The following is a 21,242-nucleotide window of genomic DNA, read 5'->3' on the forward strand; positions in this document are numbered from 1 at the left end:
CAAACAACAATGGGGAGAATGGGCATCTGTGCTTTACTCCTAAAATTACTGGGAAAGCTCTGGTGTGTATCTTCATTGAATAGGATTGGGGTTTAGATAGATACTTTTTCTGACATTAAAAAGTCTTTCTATGCCTATACTTTGTAGGATTTTTAGCATAAATGAATGCTATACTTTATCAAAGAATTTTTTTTTACCTATCTGAGATAATAGTGTTGGTTTGGGGGCAGCTAGGTGGTGCAGTGAGTAGGGCACCGGCCGTGGAGTCAGGAAGAGCTGAGTTTAAATCTAGCCTCAGACATTTGACACACTTACTAGCTATGTGACCTTGGGCAAGTCACTTAACCCCAATTTCCCTGCCTTCCCCCCTCAAAAAAAAACACACAGTAGTGTTGGTTTGGATATTTTTGTTTTTAAAATCATGGATTATATTGATTTTTTTTCCTAATGTTGAATCATCCTTCTATCCCTGGCATAAAATCAACTTTATCACAAAGAATGACACATATGATCCTTTAATTGCCAAATCTGACACTTTTTTCATTTTATTGAATTGTTTAATCCATTTATATTTAAAATAATGAGCTAGGTTTCTGTTTTCCTCCCTTTGTCTCTAATATTGGGATTTTTTTCAAATAAGGATTCTCCCCTTCTTCCTTTGTAAATATAACACTTTTTATCCTTGGTCATTTTGGTTTAATCTATGCAGCCTTATTCCCAGTGACTCTTCTCCTCACCCTCAAGCCCCACCCTTCCTGTTAATTACTTCTTTCTCTAGTTTTTGAGTTTTGTTTAACTTAATAGTTCCTTTTTCTTTCTTACTTATATCTTGTTATTTAATTCTTACTCTCTTTTTTTCTTCTCAGTTAATTAGTGAAGCAAAATCTCCCTTCCTCTCCTCAACTTCAACTTGGTTTTTTGGTTAGTTTTTAAATTTTGTTTTCTGCACTTTTTCCTTTATTTTCATTATTTATCAAATGAGATAACACATTAAGGTATTTTGCAAACCTCAAAGGTACTATGTTTTGATTATCATAACTTTCTGTCTATTTAAGACTTTTATTCTTTGATTCATGTCCCATATGCTTATTTAGTCCTTCTTTAGTCTCTATATTTCTAATGGAATTAAAGGTACTAAGGTATCTATTTGGGGTCTCCTCTTCTGAACAGTTTCTGTGTTATTATCTTACAGATCTTGACACCAAGCACCCCTTTCCTATTATGTCTCACTCTTAGAAACACCAGTTCTCGCATGTGATAGAAAGGATATTGCCTCATAGTAGAAATTTTCTTTTGTCCCTTATTGTGCAATTGATTATCAACCTTTTTCTTCCCTGTGGCCATTTTTGCCAGTTACTATGAAATCTCTCTGAGTCCATGCCTTCATACTACTCTGAATGTCAGCTGCCCCAGGAGTTCTAATTCCTCTTCTCCTCTTCTCTAAACACAAAAAAATCCTGAATATTTACCAATTGTAAGGTCCACATCTCCCTTTATAGAATATCTCTCTTCTCCCATAGAAAGATTCATCATTCATACCCTTTCATGACACTGCAACAATTTTGCTCCCTTTTTCTTCTCCATTTTTCTTGCCCCCCCCCTTTGCCTATATGACAATTCTACTGCAGGCGCTCTTCTTCTTGAGAGACTACGGAAGTTATTTTCTTCTTATTGTTAGGCTTTGACTTGATCAAATATTCTCCTCTCTCTTCTTCCTCTTTTCCCTCTTTTATGCATTCACCCATTCCATAATTTAATCCCACAAAACACTGATTCATCTATAAGCAGGATATAATGAAGTATATACACTGATGTCTCAGGTCTGTTTCTCCACCATCACTTCTATTTGATTTCTGCTTTTGCCCTTGCTTCTTTGTGTACTTTAGAAAGAAATCTCTTAATGATATCTCTTGTTATTTTGTTGTTGCTGCCTTTAGTTGCTGTGTTTGTTTAACTTCCCTGTATTTCTGTTGTCTGGGAAATTTGAAAAGCAAATAATTTGTTTAGGCCTCATTTTCTTTCTAGCAATCCTCAAGATGACTTTTTTTTCAAGGAATAGCCATCTTTTTTCATTAGTGGTTAGGCTCAGGTTTGCAGGGTAGTTCACCTTTAGTTGTATCTTAAGCTTTTTTGCTCTTTGGAGCATTCCATTCTTTCTTATAGTTTCTCATGGGTGCAGGAAAGTCTTGTTAATTGATTTTCTTTCCATTTCTATGTGCTTCTTACTGCTTGTAGAATTTGTTATTTGTCACTGGAATTGTTCAATTTCACTAGTATATGTATTGGAGTTTACAGAATAGGATTTTTTCTACAGGTAATCTGTGGATTCTTTTTATTGGCACTTTGTTTTTTGTATTCAAAAGTTACATGCAATTTTCCTGCATTATTTTTTGCATTAGAGTGTTCAGGTTTTTTGACTTATATTCTTCTGGGATCCTTAAGTTATCTCTATGCTTCTATCCTCCTCTTTTGCTCGTATTGAGATCACATTTTTTTCTTTTAACATTATTGTTTTTGTTTCTCATTCCAAATTGTTCTTCACTGCTGTGTATTTGCATTACTAATCACTTAGTCTCTCTTTTGTTTCTTTGTTGAGACTTGCCACTGTGGAATCAAGTTTTCCTATTCTAATAAAAACCCTTCATTTTACAGATAAGAAACTAAGGCCTAAGAAGGTTATTTAATTTGCCCAAGGTCACGCAGGGAAGATAGATTTGAACCCAGGTCCTCTAACTCCCAAGTCAGTGTTTTGTTTTTTTTTTTTTCTACAATACCACTCTGCCTTCCAGGTAGAAGGAACGAAATGAGCAAAGACCTCAATAAAATCATGCACGTACCACTAGACTATCAATCATAGAAAATTGGCTGTCCAGATGGTCTCAGATATATCCAATTTGTTGAAACCTTCTGCTTCACTTAGCAGAACATGTTATGAAATGACCCTTCTCTTATTGCTAATAGAAATTGTATCTTATTACTACAATATTTATACAGTAGAGAAGCAGCATGACCTAGTGGCCAATCACAAAGTATTAGAGGCCTAGGTTTCAGATTCTGCCTATGACACACATTAGTTATGGCACCCATGAGCAAATATATATTCAAAACCCTAATGCCTTCAAGGGTCCCAAAGAAAATTAAATGAGCCAAAGATCCCAAGCAGGATTTTGTTCTGAGTTTTTTTTTTCTATTGGTGTTAAGAGAGGGGAAACAAGGTGAGGAGATAATATAATAGGGAAGAAATAAGAAACAAATAGAAAAAAAAACTTACTAGTTCACGTAAATGGGGTGTGTAAGAAGAAGAACATATAAACATGGAAAAAGTTAAAAAGAAAGTTAGAGAAGAGTGCATGGGGCATCTGGTGACATCTTATAAAAGCTACTGTTATCTGAATCAGAATAAGGAATGTTGAATATACTCAAGTTTTGTATAGAAATATATTAAACATACACGCTGAATGATCTAGCATATAAGTACTTAAAGGAAAAGTTCATTGAGTCATAAAGAGCAACAGACAGGAATATCTAGATGCTTATTTCTTCCCCTTCCCAAATAGAAAGTGTCCTGAACTTGAAGTTGTAGGATCTAAGTTCAAATCTTGGCTCTACTACCATAAAAAAATCTCTGATTCTAAATCCAGTGTTTTTTCTACTATGCTACCCTACCCCAAGAATTGTTGTCTGTGTCAGTGGAGGAATCATCTACACTGGTAAAATGTCGGTTCCTTTAAGTACTGAAGTATATATATACCCAAGTATCATGCCTACTATGTGTACATCTTAAAATAATAAAAACATTTGCATGCACTGAACATTCCTGAACAATGCAGCTGGTGTGCAGGCTAGCACAGGGGTGCCATTTATAACACAACAAATATCAAACCTGAGCCTTGGATGATATGGCCTGGCCACCAGCCATTGGCAGCATGCCGTGATCATCAAAAGAGAAATACAGCTGTAACGGAACTTCCCACTGAGAACAAGACACAGACAAGAAAATGATAATGTTCCTGCTTTTGCCCTCTTTTCACCAAGGTAATTGGTCAAAAAAAAATACACCACCTTTTTTTAAAGGAAGTCTGTCTGAGGAATATCAAATACAAAAGCTACTACTATAAAGCAATCAGTTTTTTTTCTGCTTGTAGTTCTGTCAAATATAATTAAACACTGCTATGTGCTTTGGGCAGTTTTTATCCTGAAGATACCATGACATCTTGAATGCTATGAACTATTTGAGCTTTGGGGCATCCAAGTTACCACCCTGGAAAGAATCAATATATGCTTGACCTATGCAAAAGAGAGTTTAAAAGCTGCTATTAAATAATCAGAAATTTTGCTGATTAACTCAATAGATGTGACTGTCCCCTTCCAGTTAGGGAAACACACCCAATGGGAGGAGATGATAGAAGGGAAGAGAAGGAAGAAGAGGAAAAAATAAAGTGGGCTTTGAAAGGAAAAATATTAAAAGTACTAGATAAACCTCAGGTGTTACTAGTATTTAATCTCTTTTACTAACAATCCTGTGTTGTCAGAAAGGGATAGTATATTATGAGTACCTCGTGTCTTGGAACCTATCACCACCATATCTGCTAGAAGCTATAGTTGACTATGGTATGCTAGATGGCTTGCCTTTCCAAGATTATACTAACTGGGCAGACACTGGCTATACAGCTTTCACACACTGAAGTGGAGATTAAGGTGTTTCCCAAGTGGGAACTGGGAGATCCCCTGGTTAAGGCTAGAGATAAGCCACCTGTCTCAGAGAAGCAAGGAGCATCCTCTTCTGGTTCAAGAGGAGAGGGATATAATTAGTGCCATTGGGGCTCAAAAGGCAAAATCAGATTGACTGTAAATTCTCTGACAACAACAAATTTGCCACATGAGAAAGAAATGTTTCTATATAGATTAGTCCTTCTTGAAAAATCTGCATATGACACTCAAAGTTTCTCATCAGTAACTCTGGCTTCACATTAGAAGACCTGGCTTTGCACCCTGAACTGCAACATTTAATGAGCTGCGTGATTATGAACGTGTCATTTAACTTCTCTGAGACTCAATTTACTCAGCTTTAAAATGGGACTAATACTAGTGCTACCTACCTCAGAGCGCTGTTGTGAGGAAAGCTCTTTTAAACTGTAAAATACTATATAAATTTGAGTTAATATGAGAGGCGTCATAGCTTAGTGAATACACTTGAACTGAGAATATGGACAAGAGTTCAAAGTACCACCTCTGTCAGTGATTGTGACCCTGGGCAAATGTCTTAATCTCTCAATGTCCCAGGCAACTCTAATACTGTAAGTTGTAGGGTAAGCATAGATCTTCCCCTGGTAAAGGGAGTTTGCAAAACAGGAAATTCTGTCTACTACTGAAATCACAGATCCAGAAGCAAAAAAAAAGGTAAGTATGAGCCCAACAATCCGCTAGTTATTTGAAGTAAAATATTACATTTCTTGTTTGTTTAGAACTCCCCAGATCCATCCACATAGACCCATTCTGAACTCTGTTCTTTTGAGTTTCACAAGTTTCACATTTTCCCCTCTAGTTCTAGTGGGCATTTCCCATATCTCCCAAGCCAGACTGATAGTAATATAGACCACCCACACCATCAAGGAAAGCCACAATAGATTACTTTCTTTTCTTTAAAGTATCTGGCCTGGCTACAGGTACAGTCTCAATTTCATAAATAACTACTAAGTCCATCATGGGGTTTGATTACTTGATCAATAATCAATCAGAGGCCAAAATCTTGGTAGCCTCATCAGGGCAAAGATCTGAACCAGTGACATCACTACTCTAGGGAGCTCCAGTTTGAGGGGACTCCCTCTACAAATGCAGGATGATACCTTTTTCTGCAACTTTCAGTCTTAGATAGTTGACTAGAGTTCTACAGTGAATTTGAAAATGTTCATTTAACTTGAGGTTTGTTTAATTCAGCATAAAAAATATGACACGCCTACCCCACCAAAAAATAAAGTTGTCTAGACCAGAGTATTAAAAGGTTAAGTGATTTGCCCAGGATCACATAGACAATTTGTGTCAAAGATAGGACTCGAACTGAGGTGTTCCCTGGCTTTCTATGCAGGGGTCAGGTCCTCCGGCTTCAATAGCACTATGTAGAAAATAGAGGTTCTTGTCTCTAATGAGCATCTCCTCTCTACAGGTGTCTATAAATTCTGGTAGAGAAATCTCAGCCCTACATATTTTTGATGAGACAAAAGTCGATAAGACCTCCTTCTTATTTCTCTTTGCACTTCCCAGGAGACTGAGCCTGAGGTTCTTGACATCCTCAAAGTGAATTCTGTTCTTTGGTTATTAGTTTCATAACATAAAGGGCTTGATGAGGAAAGGAAAGAAAACTACCACAATCCCTCTTGTCTTTTTTTTCCTTTATCATTCCATTCTCAGAATTCTCCTTGCAGTGGATTCCTAAGAAATCAAATCCCAGGTTCTACAAGGACTCTTTCCCTGGCCTCTACAATCTCCTTCAACCTCAATTTACCCTTTCATAGCATAAATTTAACTGCTCCCAACTGGGAAATATTGCCACCTTTCTACAATGGGACTGGAGATGTCACCTAAGACAAGAAAACCACATACTATCACAGATTGTCACTCGAACAACACTCTGTCCACAAGCATCTTAAACTAGATATTTCATCACCAACACAGACAAGGTCCAAATGAATATTCTCAGCTTTCCCTCACTCCTCTATCCAATCCGGTAAACATTTATTAAGTGCCTACTGTGTGCCAGGCATTGCGCTAAGCACTGGGACACAATTAATAAAAAGAAAGACAACTCCTGCCCTCAAGAAGCTCAAAATGTGATGGGGGGAGGGGGACAGAGGATAACACACAAGGAGGCAGGAAAGGGGAGAGGCAGGAGGATAGGGATGCTCCCAGTGTGGGAGCATCTTGTTCTATAGAGAGTTGAAACCAGAGAGAGCAGCAGATGCAAAGTGGAGTGAACTTTCTTTCCCCCTCACAATATCTTTCTTTTCCTGTGCCCAGCTTTCATATAATATTCAGTAATGCCTTGAGATCACTCACTGACAGTGTCAAAAGCTTCAGGGTCAAGTTTAAATCATATGTGCCCTTCACAATAAATAATCCAGTCTTTTGAATGAATGAATAGAAACAATATTTATCAAGGGCTTACTATGTGTCAGGCCTGTGCTCAGTGCTGGGGATACAAACATAAGCAAGCAAGATAATCTCTTCACAGAACATACAGTCTAAAAAGAAACAATAATAAATATAAGGGAAATTATAGGGGTGAGGGGAGTTACTTGCACCATGGCATAGTCCGGTTGTGGTTGAAAAGTGACACAGAGGCCTGACTTTAAATAGGCCAAAATCTCCCTTATCAAAGAACAGGGTGCCAGTGGCACAGTCCAGAATTGAGAATGGCCAAATCGTCTCTCTCCCTCTCCCTCCCCCCACCCTCTCTCCCCTGTCTCTCTGTCTCTGTCTCTGTCTCTCTCCCTCCCTCCCTCCTTCCCTCCCTTCTTCTCTGTTTCTGTTTCTCCATCTCTCCCTCCCTCCATCTCTGTCTCTCTGTCTTTCTCTGTCTCTTCCTCTCCCGTGTGTGTGTGTGTGTGTGTGTTTGTGTACAAGGGGATGGGGAGGGAACTCAGAGACCTAGTTTAAACCATAGCTGGAAGTTAATTCCCATTACAACATAACTGATGAACAGCTATCCAGCCTTCAGTCGAAGGCTGGTCCAAGAACCCACATGGGCTCTGCCCATGTTTAAAATTCTTATTAAAATATGCCACACAATGACAATTTCATGGGCAGCTCTCAGATTTAGAACTTTGCCAGATGATGACCCATTCTTCATTAGAAGCAGTGCTTGAAGTGAGAGTTTGAAAAGGTTAGTGGGATGGTTTTAGGCCATCTGAGAGAAATGGGACAGCATCCTCCCTCACTCCAAGCATTGATTAAATCACTTTCAGATGACCTCTTATGACTAATTCTGTGCCCCCTGAGGTTGACAATCCCTTTAGGAAAATCCTTACCAGATGGGAAAAACTTTGGAAATAGCATGGGGACAGGGGCAGAGAGGGATACAAAACTAAAATCCAAGTTCTACTTCCTTGGTTGAGGGCAAGACGTTATTAATAATAACTTCTTACATTCCAATAATGCTATGAGGTTGTCACAATAACCCTGAGAGGTAGGTTACACAAGTTATCCTTATTTTACAAATGAGGAAACTGAGGTCCATAGAGCTGGAACTCAGACTCTGGTTCTCCTGGCTCCAACCCAGTCCTTCTACTATAGCAACCTGATTGCTATGTACCTTCAAGGTCTCTAAGACTTGGTCTCTATGAAAAGAAAAAAAATACCTAGCTCTTCCCCTTTATGGATGTTCTCATCTTTATCCATCTTCCACATGGCTTGCTCCCTTACAGCCCCCCAATCGATGGAGTAAGGACACATTAAAACAAGGAGAACAATGGTGCCAGAAGATATTTACGCACTCTTGATGCTGGGGTTAAATAACTGGCGTTAAGAGTCAGGCAGCAGATATAACCTATATCAGATTGCTTGCTGCCTTGGGGAGGAGAGAGGGAAGAGAGGGAGGGAGAAAAATTTGGAATGAAAAATCTTATAAAAATGAACACTGAAAACTATCTTTACATGTAATTAAAAAATAAAATACCATTTTTAAGAAAATAAAAAGAATCAGGCAGATCCAACATCCTGGCTGTATGACTGATCTAGGGGCCACTCTCAGTGTCCTCAGGCAACTTGCTAGGGTTGTAAGTTGCAAAGCAGATGCCAACCTGCATTAGTAAATGGAGTTCCCTTATACTAGTCAGGACCCTCCTGGCTTGGAGTGAATGCCAATGGTAACTGTTTCTCTTTGGAACAGCAACCCTGAGGGTCTTTCCCTTCCAGCTTGTTTTTTTTTTTCCTAATTAAAGGGGCCATACCTTAACTCACTTCTTAAAGAGGCCTACTCACTGAATGGGCATTACCTCACTCTAAATGAGTACATGAAAAGGCCTTAGCCTAAAAGGGCCAGGCTCTCCCAATTCATCCTGGGCCATCTCCAGTCATCCTGGTGTATATCAGGCCACTGGACCCAGGTGAAGGAGAAAGTAAGGCTGGTGATCTTGCACAGCCCTCCCTCACTCAAATCAAAGTCAACCGCAAGTCGTGTCATCAATTCCCTGATGTCATGGTCCTCTTCAAAAACAAAGGACAAACACAACAATAGTCAGGATCCCCCAAAATTAATCTTGGCAATGTGGGCCAGGTTGGCAAATAAGATTTGTGCCTTGTCAGATCATCTTTCTTGTCTTAATCATGCCTAGCTTAGACACCAATCAGGGGGACAGACAGAAACATGGAAACCCATCTTGGGAGGTACCTTTTTCAGTCCTTTCTGATCTGACTCTCTTGCTTTCCCAAACAGGAAGAGAGAAGAGCGTGATTGGAACAAGACCAACAACTGCTTTCTGCCCCAGCACGTCCATTGTCCCCATACAGGCAATTACACTGTTTAGACATGTTTTGATTCAACACCTTTACAGGGTATGTCTTTGCTTTATTACCCATACTGCCTTAAGGACCGACAATCCAACCCTTCTGTACTGAAGGATTACATCAGCTGTCAGGTTCTTGGCTTTCCGCAACAAATATGAGAAAGTAGGGGACCCAAAGAATTGAATTATAGGTCACCCCTAAAACTTCCTTGGAAAAGAAGCCTAACTTATTCCATCCAAAAACTTCTTACCAGAGGTGAAAATTGGTAGAAAAGAAAATGGATTGTGGAAGGATGAAAGTCCATCCTACTGAGCTGGGTATTCAAAGCCCTGCACGATCTAGCCTCCAGCACCTTCTCAGCTCTATTTACTGATATGTATATGCATGCTGTGTCCCTCTGATAGAATACCAGCTCCTTAAAGAGGGGGGGAGAGAGAGGGAGAGAGAGAGAGAGAGAGAGAGAGAGACAGAGACAGAGACAGAGACAGAGACAGAGAGACAGAGACAGAGACAGAGATAGAGACAGAGACAGGAGAGAGAGAGAGAGAGAGAGAGAGAGTGTGTGTGTGTCTTTGTATCTCCAGACCCACTCCAGCATCATGCCTGAATGGAGCAAAGTAACTCTCATCCTGCTGCCTTGCATGGAAATTGGATTTAAGTAAGGCAGAGTTATACAAAGTCATCAGCCTCCAGCATCAGCGAAGTCCAGGGGCAAGATAAGCGAAAATGACTGGCAATGGCCTGGGATGCAGTGGATGGCCTCAGCCTTTATAAATTAAGGGTTTTCCTCACTTTGTCAGAGGCAATGCCCAATCAATGATTAAGGGCTGGGTAAGAATTGAGACAAAACTAGGGCTAGCTAGTCATCTTGACAAACTTAATCTAGGTCAGCCAGAAACCTAGAACTTGCTGGAGCATCTGGCCTCATTTATCATAACAGATTCTCCAGCTATAAAATGAGGAAGCTGGTCTAGATTAGGGGCTCTTAGCCTTTTGTCTATGTCATGGACTCCTTTGTACCAAACTGTAGCCTAGGAACTGCTTTTCAGAATGTTTTTAAATGCACAAAATGCATAGGGTTACAAAGAAAACCAAGTATATTGAAATACAGTTCTCAAAATAATAAGAAAATGATGTCATGGACCTCAAGTTGAGAACCCCATGATTCAGAAAATGTCTAGGTACCATATAGGGCTGATATACTACGATTCAAAGGTGTGTGCAGCAGCACACTAGCCCGCAGTGAGTTAGTCTAGATGTGCTATGAAATTCTGGATTTTACATTACTGCAGGTAAAAGAAAATTTATAAATAATTTGACTTAGTGTAATTTGTACTTACCCAGTATGCACAGTATGCCAAGCACAATATTCTCAAAATAAACAAAACTTGCATATTACAAACACTAACCTCAAAACCCATCAGACCTTGAATTTATAAGAAACTAAAAGAAAAAAATTGCCTGCTCTCACTGAAGGGAAATAGCACATGTAAGTATCTCCCAACTCTCTCCTGATGCTACTTAACCATTCAGTGTGCTGTAGTTCTTTGTAGCAAAGAGAAGTGTTCCATGAGCAAAAAACAAAAACATAAAATAAGAACCACTGTGTTTCAGAGACCAGAAAACAATAAACAGGGGCTACACGCAGCTGTCTAAAGAAACTATTGCTCTGGTTCCCATCCATTTAATTACACCCCTGTCTTCTACCAGTGCTGAACACTGTCTTAAGGACCCAACAATTCTGCTTTGTGGACTGACTACGCCTGCCCCTCCTCCATCTTGTCTTGCCCACCAAACCACAAGAAGCAATCTTCTTCATCACTTAGTTTTCATCAGCACTGCTGGACAAGACCAATGCCTAAGCTCAGGATCAAACACTAACCTCATCCACGTTCTCGAATGCATTGATGACATCATATGGCAAACAGGACAGCAAGTCAATCACAAACCAGGTCTTCAGGTAATTCATGCGGATGAGTTTGGGGTCAGAGATCACCTCCCCGGCTGGTCCAACAAAAGTAGTATGAAAATTAAGCACAATGTCCACCAGGAAGATGACATCCACAATACTGTCCACAACCAGCCAGGCCACATTGTTCTGCCTTGTTTTAAAAGAGACATTGTAAGGGACCAAAATGGCAGTGTAGAAAGTTAAGATCAAGATGATCCAATCCCAGGTGGTCTTGAAAACACAATAATGTAAGATGATATGAGGGGGAGTCTTTGGTGCCTCTTGCTTGTACTGGGGAAGAATGTCTGAACCCAGCTGCAAGACCTGTGTGGAGAGACACAAACAACAGAATACTAAGTTAAAACTTCTGTGGCAAAAATTCAGGCAATTTGCTTCTTCCTGAAATATTTGTTTATTCCATACTGGAAGTAGCACTAATATAGGAATGAGCACAGATGTATGAAGGAATGTGGACTCCATGAGCTATAACATTCCCCTTACATGCAAGTGCCTCATAAAGCTGGTTAGGAGTAAAAGAGTGGCAAACAGAATGAAAACAATGAAGACAAGAGAGAAGAAGCAGTACCAGGGATGTAATTCAGTTCAACAAAGAATTAAGTACCTATGTGCAATATGGTCTCTTAGTGGCTGGCCAATTGCAAATCATAAAGGTACAAGCATATGATTTATCACATTCAAGTACTATAGTTTAACATAACATATATACAATCTCCTCTTTGGCCTTCTAGCTACCATAATCCCACTAACCAGCATTTCCATACATATCTGTAGCACAATAACTGAAATCCAGAATGAAGACCTTGGAGGCTACAACATACTGAATCATCAAAGACTAAATTATGCTCATACACTTTAGTATCAAGTGTATTTTTGTATTACAATTCTTTGGAAATTAGTATATGTATTATTAAATAGGGATCATTAAACTAACTAGAATATTTGACTAAATAGAATACTTCATGCCTAATCACATTACTAACAGACATCTTAATAACTCTCATTTTGCTAGCACCTTAAGAATTACAAAATGCTTTTACTGCAACAATCCTGTAGATAAAACATTATTGCCCCCAGTTTGCAAATGAGGAAACTGAGGCTTGGAAAGATTAGGAAAAGACTACATACGAAATAACTATGTATACACACATATACAGAGTAAATGGAACATAATCTTAGAGAGCAAAGAGAATTAGAAAAGGATTCCTTTCTGCAAAAAAAAAAATGTGATTTGACCTTGGTATTGAAGAAAGCCAGGGAAGCAGAGGCAGAGGGGTGAAGGTAGAGAATTATAACCATGGAAGCAGTCAGTAAAAAGGCATGAAAGTGGGGGATAATTTATCTTGTGTAAAGAGCAAATAAGTCATTTCATCTGGCTTATAGGATATATGGATTGGAATACCATGTGTGAATACTGGAAAGTTAAGAAAGGATCAGGCACACTAATTGGAACACTATTTCACTGTTGGTGGAACTCTGAACTGGTCCAACCATTTTGAAGAGCAATCTGGAATTATGCCCAAAGAGTTATTAAATTGCCTATACCCTTTGAACCAGCAATATCACTACTAGATAATTAGGGAAAAAGGAAATGAACCTGTATGTTCTAAAATATTTATAGCAGCTCTCTTTGTGGTGGCAAAGAATTGGAAATTGCAGGGATGCCTGTCAATTGGGAAATGGCTGAACAAATTGTGGCATATGATTGTGATGAAATACTGTTGTGCTATAAGAAATGATGATCTTAGAAAAACATGGATAGAGATGTACAAAATAAAGAAAAATGAAGTGAGCAGAACCAAGATAACACTGTTTACGGTAATAACAATATTGTTTTAAGAACAACTTTGAGTGGCTAAGTCATTTTGACTATTATAAATACCCAAATTAACTACAAAGGACGTATGAAGCAAAACACTATCTGCATCCAAAGAAAGAATTGATAAATAGATATACAGAATGGTTTTACGTGTGTGTGTGTGTGTGTGTGTGTGTGTGTGTGTGTGTAATGGTAGCCATCTCTAGAGCAAGGATGGGAGGAAAGAAAAAAAGGGGAAAAAAGAAAGTTATATGATAATTTTATTTTTATAATATGTTTTTGCTATATATTTAAAAGGAACAGCAAGTTGTATGTAATAGATTTGCAGTTTCATGTACAATCATCTTTTTTTCTATTCTACCATGTTATAGAAATGTTTGTTTTATTTCTTAAGTTCAGAATAAAATAAATTTAATTTAAAAAAAGAAAGGGTTAGGTCCTAAAGAGCTTTAAATGCCAGACAGAGCATTTTATAATGATCCTGGTGGTAACAGGAAGCTATTGGAGTTTATCATTTGGGGTCTGGAGGGATGAGGTGGTCAGTCCGTCCTGTGCTTTAGGAAAATCACTTTGGCAGTTGAGCGAAGGATATATTTGGGTGGGAAGATACTTGAGCCTGCAAGACCAATTAGAAGGTTATCACAATAATCCAGTGGAGACATGATAAAGACCTATATAATGATGGTAGCTTTGTGAGTAGAAAAGACATATATGCAAGATATGTTATGAAGTTAATTACCAAAGAGGAAGAGAAAAATAATACTATGCTTTTATAGTAGAATTAAAGGAAGGATTTGCTAGGGTGGGAGGGAGGCAGAGTGCAGTATTTTGATTTTTTTTAAATAGGGAATACCAGCACATGTTTGTAGACAACAAGAGCCATCTTAGAGATAGAAATTAAATATTTGAGAGTAATGGAGCAAGTTCCTAAAGAAGAAAAGATAAGATAGGTTAAAGGACACAAGTAAAAGGCTCCACCCTGTAAAGGATAAACCATACCTTGCATTCTTAGACTGGAACAAAGGAGATGATATGAAGTGAGCAGGACAGGAAATAAGAGAGTTCACCATGGATGGCTACAACTTTCAGTGAAGTAGCAAGTCAAGCTATCTACTTAGGGAAGTGGGATGGGCTTAGAAATTGGCAGTTGAGAGAACATTGGTAACTTGGTTTTGGTTTAATGAAGCTAGAAGCCAGATTGCAGAGGGTTTAGAAGTCAGTGAGAGGGGATGAAGTGAAGGTACCAATTCTCAAGGAGCTTAGCTGAGAAGAGGAGGAGGAGTATAGGGTGCTAGTTAGGGAGGATGGATGGATCAAGTGAAAAGTTTGGGGGGTTTTTTTGTTTGTTTTTAATATGAGGAGAAGGTTTGAGGAGAAAGAAGAAAGTTTGGTATTGGGAGTAAGAGAAGGATCCAAACATGAATAAAAAATTTATCCAGTAACAATGAAGGCAAAGTCAAAGTTAGTACAGATTTGTAGAAGCCCCAATCAGCATGATTTCTCAACCTCTTCCAGCAACACGTAATAGCTCAAGAAATTTCTTAGTGAGAATTAAGTGATTTAATGTGTATTAGTCTTATCCCTCCAAGCAAAACTATCAGGAAACAATCTTTGTCTATTGCAAAATAAATCTAGAATACTCCAGTGAAAAGAAGAGATCTCCTTTCATAAGCTCTATGAACTGCATGCCCTGTGAGCTGTATTTACATGTTAGCACCTACCTCTTCTGCCTGGACTGCAAGCCCTGGGAAGCTTTTGGCTCTTATTCTCTGAGTTTCTTATTCTACTAGGGCAGACCTAGTGTAGGGAGGATCCCAGAAAAGCTAAGCTAAGCCAGGAGAGCCCTAAGCTTGTGATTTACCAAAACTTTTACTAGTCAGAGGTGAAAAGAGTACATAGATGAACTTGAAATCCATGCTAAGCAAGAAATGACTCCTTCAGGGGCCGTTCCTGCCTTTGCAGGTCAACTGCTTTGCTTCTGACAATAATTTCTCAATTTGTGAGTGAAACTTCTTTCTCCCTCATGTTACAAAGTCCCTCTTTCCCAGTCTCAGGATTGGAGGCCCCACGCCGAATGGATACTGGATTAAGTAGGACTGCCCTACTGCTCCACATCCCTACAACTCATGACCCAACAATATAGAGAGTAGAAAGATCTCCTCTAAACCTGTCTAATAATTCTCCAAAAGGCCAAAGAGAGGGCCAAGTCGTTAGACCCATCATCATGGGGATGTGTGCCAAGGCAATTCTACACTCAGGCCCAAAGACTCACGTTCAGTATGTTCTATGACACATTCTCAATATATAATCTGTATTTAATTTTCTCTGTACAAGTTGCTCCCACCCCCATTCAACAGAATGTTAGTTTCATTGGTATCATTTTATCTTTGTATCTCCTGGGACCAACACAGTTTCTGGCAGATTAATAAAAACCTGTTTAATTGAATTGAAACTGTCCATGGTGTCTTCTCCACTGGAAAATCAGACTTAGAGCTAGCTATAGGCTCCTGAAGGGTCATCTAGCTTCTCTCTCCTCATTTTTACTAATGAGGAAACTGAATCCCAGAGAAAAGTGCCTTACCTAAAGTCACATAGCTCATGGCATAGCTAAGAGAAGAGCCAACAACTTGTGGCTTCCAGTCCAGTGCTTTTCTATTATACCATGACACTTATTTAGTTAATAACTGAGAGGCAGCATGGCCAATAGAAAGGGAAAGCTAGCTACCCTTAATATTGGTCTAAGAATTAAGTGAAATGTGAAAAGTGCTTGATAACTATAATGTGCTGTAAGAGCGCTACTGAAATGTGTGATTGCAAACAGACAGATAACAAAGAAAAACTGTTGTTTGATGGGAAGTGAGTTTGGGACAAAAAAAAATCTACCTATTAAAAGTCTCGATGTAAAAAACTGAAAGTGCCAACAGCAATTTTCTGAAGGCCTAACCACAGTCTGCCTTACTTTAATGTGTATCTGACTTTAGTGATTTTATTTTGAAGCCCCCGCCCCAAAAAAAATAATGACTAAACTTCATTTATGTAACAGCTTGTAGGACCTGAGCTGTCAGAAAGAAAGGTGTGCTCTGACTTTAAGAGATAAGCAAAGAGAAGCTGTGAACCAGTCCACTCGTTCTGGAAAGCAATTTAGAATTATGTTCTTTAAAAAGTGGCTAAAATGTCCAAAACCTTTGACCCAGAGCTGCCACCACTAGGCATATATTACAAGAAAGTCAAAGACAAAGATTCATATTATGCTGAAATATTTATGGCAACACTTTGTGCATTGGTAATTAACAGGAACCAAAGAAGATGCCCATCTATCGGAGCATGAGAAAAAAAGTTGTGGTACCTGCATTTAATAGGATATCACCATACTCTAAAAAACAATGATTCTGAAGAATCAGAGAAGCATAGGAAGAACTATATGAAATAAAAGAGCGAAGTAAGCAAAGCCACAAGAACAATATACATACTGTTTACAACAATATAAATGGAAAGAACTAAAACAAATCAAAACTGGGCATTGTGTCGTTATAAGAGTTAAGCTTGGTCTCTGAAGAAAAGATGAAAAAATGTACCTCCCTCTCATCTTCACAGAGCTGATAGAACCACGGGTGTGGGAAATTGCATAAACTATCAGACTCAGATTGTATAGGTTAGGTGTTATCTTTTCTTGAAGTGCTTTTATCCTCTCTTTCTTTTTTATTTTGTTGTTATAAGAAATGACTTTGCTATTGGAAGATGATGTACTCGCTCTCGCTCTCTCTCTCCCTCTCTCTGTTTCCCTCTGCTATCTCTCTGTCTCTGTCTTTCTGTCTCTATCTCTGTCTGTCTGTCTCTCTCTTTCTCTCTCTATATACACATACACTGTGTGTGTATATACATATATATATCTATATCTATATCTATAGGTATATATAAATGTAGATGATGTAAAAAATCAATGAAATTTTAAATTAGCAAATACAATAACTGTATGGTTCACAAGGAGATTCATAGCACAGGATTCTCAGTCAGTGATAGCACTTACTAGGCATTATTAAGCACCTACTATGGGCCAGGCACTGTTATAAGTGCTGGGCATACAAACAAAAGTAAAAGACAGCATCTGCTTTCAAAGAGCTCACAGTCTAATGCACCCCAGGCTGCTTCGAGTTGCCTTGACTTTTGTCCTGCCTTGATGTTGATGACTCTGGAGGAGAACATGAGGCTGACAACTTTGCTCAGCTTTGCCTCATTCAATTCCCAATCGAATCATTACCCTCATAATGTCATTGTCCTCTTTGAGAATAAAGGATGAACAACAAGTCCAATGTGGAAGACAACATGCAAACAACTATGCAGAGACAATCCATATACAGGATAAATTGGAAATAATCAACAGAGGGAAGGCATATAGAATAAAGGAGGATCAGGAAAGTCTTCCTTTAGAAGGTGAGACTTAAGCTGAGACTTGAAGGAAGCCAGGGAAGCCAGGAGGTGGAGATGAGGACAGAGAATCAGCCATGGGAGACAGCCAGTAAAAATGTTAGGAGCTAGGTGATGAAGTGTGTTGTTTGAGGAATGACAGTCAGTGTCACTGGATCAGAGCAAAAGGTGGGAAGGAGAGGTATAAGGTATAAAAAAGACTAGAAAGATGGAAGTGGCAGAATATGAAGGGCTTGGAACATCAAACAGAGGGTTTCATATTTGATCCTGGAGATTATAGGTAGTTACTGGAATTTATTGAGGCATAGGACCAGGTTTGAATTCTGACTCTATCTTGAACATATGACTTCCCTTTGGAATTTCAGTTTCTTCATCTGTTAAATGAAGGTCCCTGACAACTTTAAATCCTATGATTCTGAGAGCACTGTGAAAAACTGTAAAGGCAGGCCTTTAAGAAAAAGCATGATTATATTATCATCTTACGTATCCTGCTGATCAGGAATAAAAGCTTCATGTAGGGAGGACCAGGGATTTGAAAGCTTTAGAATGCTAGCTTTTTGTTTTGGTTTGTTTTGATTTTAAACAAAATGTAGCAAGGACATTCAGAAAGAACTTAAGGGGGTCCACAAAGAGCAGTTTTCTATGAACCTGGCTGAGCTCCTGAAACTGCTTCCAAAGCTACAGAGTCAGCTGCTTCACAAGTCCCTGGCTTAAGCTGGGAGGAATCTCGCAGCAGATCAGAGCAGGAGTGCAAGGAGCACTTTATGGGCACAAAGGCAGATTCTCTTGCTGTGCCCTGCTTGGATCTGTATTGCAGTCCTGGTTGGCAGTTCTTGGGGGAGGAGGAACGCTGCTGTGACACAGCCTAGGGTGATGGTGGAGCAGAAGTAGCTCTGAAAACAGGAGTGCTTGGACCCTAAAGGTTGGGACAAAGTACTCTCTACTCTACAAGGAGTCATATCCTGACAAAAAGCTCAAGGGTCAAATATTTGGCTAGGAACATGAACAGGCAGCAAAAACAAACTCAGATTCAAAAGCAGACTCAAACTCAAACTCTAGATTACTTTCTTGGTGACAAAGAAGATCTAAACATACAGCAGAAGAAGTCAACAAAGTCAAAGAGCCTACATCAAAAGCCTCCAAGAAAAATAAGAATTGGTCTCAGGCCATGGAAGAGCTCAAAAAGGATTTGGAAAAGCAAGTAAGAGACGTAAAGGAAAAAATGGGATGAGAAATGAGAGTGATGCAAGAAAACCATGAAAAATAAGTCAATGACTTGCTAAAGGAGACCCAAAAAAATATGGAAAAAAATAACACCTTAAAGAATAGACTAACTCAAATGGCAAAAGAGCTCCAAAAAGCCAATGAGGAGAAGAATGCCTTGAAAAGCAGAATTAGCCAAATGGAAAAGGAGGTCCAAAAAACCACTGAAGAAAATATCACCTTAAAAATTAGATAGGAGCAAGTGGAAGCTAGTGACTTTATGAGAAATCAAGATATTATAAAACAGAACCAAAGGAATGAAAAACTGGAAGACAATGTGAAATAACTCATTGGAAAAACCACTAACCTGGGGAATAGATCCAGGAGAGATAATTTAAAAATTATTGGACTACCTGAAAGCCATGATGAAAAAAAGAGCCTAGACATCATCTTTCAAGAAATTATCAAGGAAAACTGCCCTGATATTCTAGAATCAGAGGGTAAAATAGAAACTGAAAGAATCTACTGATTGCCTCTTGAAAAAGATCCCAAAAAGAAAACTCCTAGGAATATTGTAGCCAAATTCCAGAGTTTCCAGGTCAACAAGAAAATAATACAAGCAGCCAGAAAGAAACAATTTGAGTATTGTGGAAATACAATCAGAATAAGACAAGATCTAGCAGCTTCTACATTAAGGGATCAAAGGGCTTGGAATATGATATTCCAGAGGTCCATGGAGCTAGGATTAAAACCAAGAATCACCTACCCAGAAAACTGAGTATAATGCTCCAAGGCAAAATATGGACTTTCAATAAAACAGAGGACTTTCAAGGATTCTCAATGAAAAGACCAGAGCTGAATAGAAAATTTGACTTTCAAATACAAGAATCAAGAGAAGCATGAAAAGGTAAGCAAGAGAGAGAATTCATAAGGGACTTCCTAAAGTTGAGCTGTTATGTTTACCTTCCTACATGGAAAGATGATGTGTGTAATTCAGGAGACCTTTCTCAGTATCAGGGGAGTTGAAAGGAATATAGACAGAGGGCACAGGGTGAGTTGAATATGAAGGGATGATATCTAAAAAAATAAAATAAATTTAAGGGGTGAGAGAGGAATATATTGAGAGAAGGAGAAAGGGAGAGATAGAATGGGGTAAATTATCTCACATAAAAGTGGCAAGAAAAAGCAGTTCTGTTGGAAGGGAAGAGGGGGCAGGTGAGGGGGAATGAGTGAATCTTACTCTGATTGGATTCTACTTGAGGAGGGAATAACATACACACTCAATTGGGTATCTCACTCCACAGGAAAGTAAGGGGAAGGGGATAAAAAATTGGGGATGATGGAAGGGAGGACAGATAGGGGAGGAGGTAATCAAAAGCAAACACTTTTGAAAAGGGACAGGGTCAAGGGAGAAAAGTGAATAAAGAGGGACAGGATAGGATGGAAGGAAATATAATTAGCCTTTCCCAATATGAGCATTGTGAAAGTGTTTTACATAATGATATATGTGTGATCTATGTCGAATTGCTTGCCTTCCTAGGGAGGGTGGGTGGGAAGGGAAGAGGGGAGAAAATTTGGAACTCAAAGTTTTAAAAGCAGATGCTTAAAAAAATTTGTTTTTTGCATACAGCTGGGAAACAAGATATATAGGGTATGGGGCATAGAAATCTGTCCTGCCCTACAAGAAAGTAAGTGGAAAGGGGATGGGGGCAGGGAAGTGAGGTGACAGAAGGGAGGGTTGACTGGGGAATGAGGCAATCAGAATATATGCCATCTTGGAATGGGGGGGAGGGTAGAAATGGGGAGAAGATTTGTAAATCAAAATCTCATGTAAATCAATGTTGAAAACTAAAATATTAAATAAAAATGATAAAAAAGGCTTTCTGGGTTGCTAGCTCAATGAGGACTGTTGGGGGCTTCTATTCGGGAATTTCTCCATTCCATATTTCTGGAATTGGGTCTTTTATTTTTAAGCATTAGGATATCAACACCATGGAGAGAGACTTTAAAACATGGATTTTGCAATGCGATGATTACATGGCAACATTCTCTTCTACCACCACCACCACCCCTTTTTCGGAAGATTCAAGCAGTTAGAATGCCCAGAATCTGACTTTTGAGCTTTCCTCCAATCCATATTTGAACTGAACATTTTACAGGAAAAGCCAGAAGGCAGCAAAGAGAAATTCTACATACTTACCTCTTTATAAGTGAAACTTCCCAGTAGGAATTCAATACCCCCTAAGTTCCAGGCAAAAGTATAAATTTTGCATTCACTTATCACAGCACCCAGATCCCACAACTACCTTTTTAGAAGGGAAGAAT

General features: G+C 38.9%; 1 protein-coding gene across 1 annotated transcript in view; it reads right to left on the reverse strand.

The window, feature by feature from the left end:
• Window positions 1-21,242, reverse strand: part of KCNH1 (potassium voltage-gated channel subfamily H member 1) — a 515,719-nt gene that overhangs the window by 436,113 nt on the left and 58,364 nt on the right. The window contains exon 6 of the mRNA XM_036756302.1: window positions 11,384-11,776. Within this exon, the coding sequence (XP_036612197.1) occupies window positions 11,384-11,776 (393 nt within the window). The remainder of the gene's footprint in view (window positions 1-11,383; window positions 11,777-21,242) is intronic.

The sequence above is a fragment of the Trichosurus vulpecula genome, chromosome 4, assembly GCF_011100635.1.
Source record: "Trichosurus vulpecula isolate mTriVul1 chromosome 4, mTriVul1.pri, whole genome shotgun sequence".
In the NCBI taxonomy this organism is placed as follows: Eukaryota; Metazoa; Chordata; class Mammalia; order Diprotodontia; family Phalangeridae; genus Trichosurus; species Trichosurus vulpecula.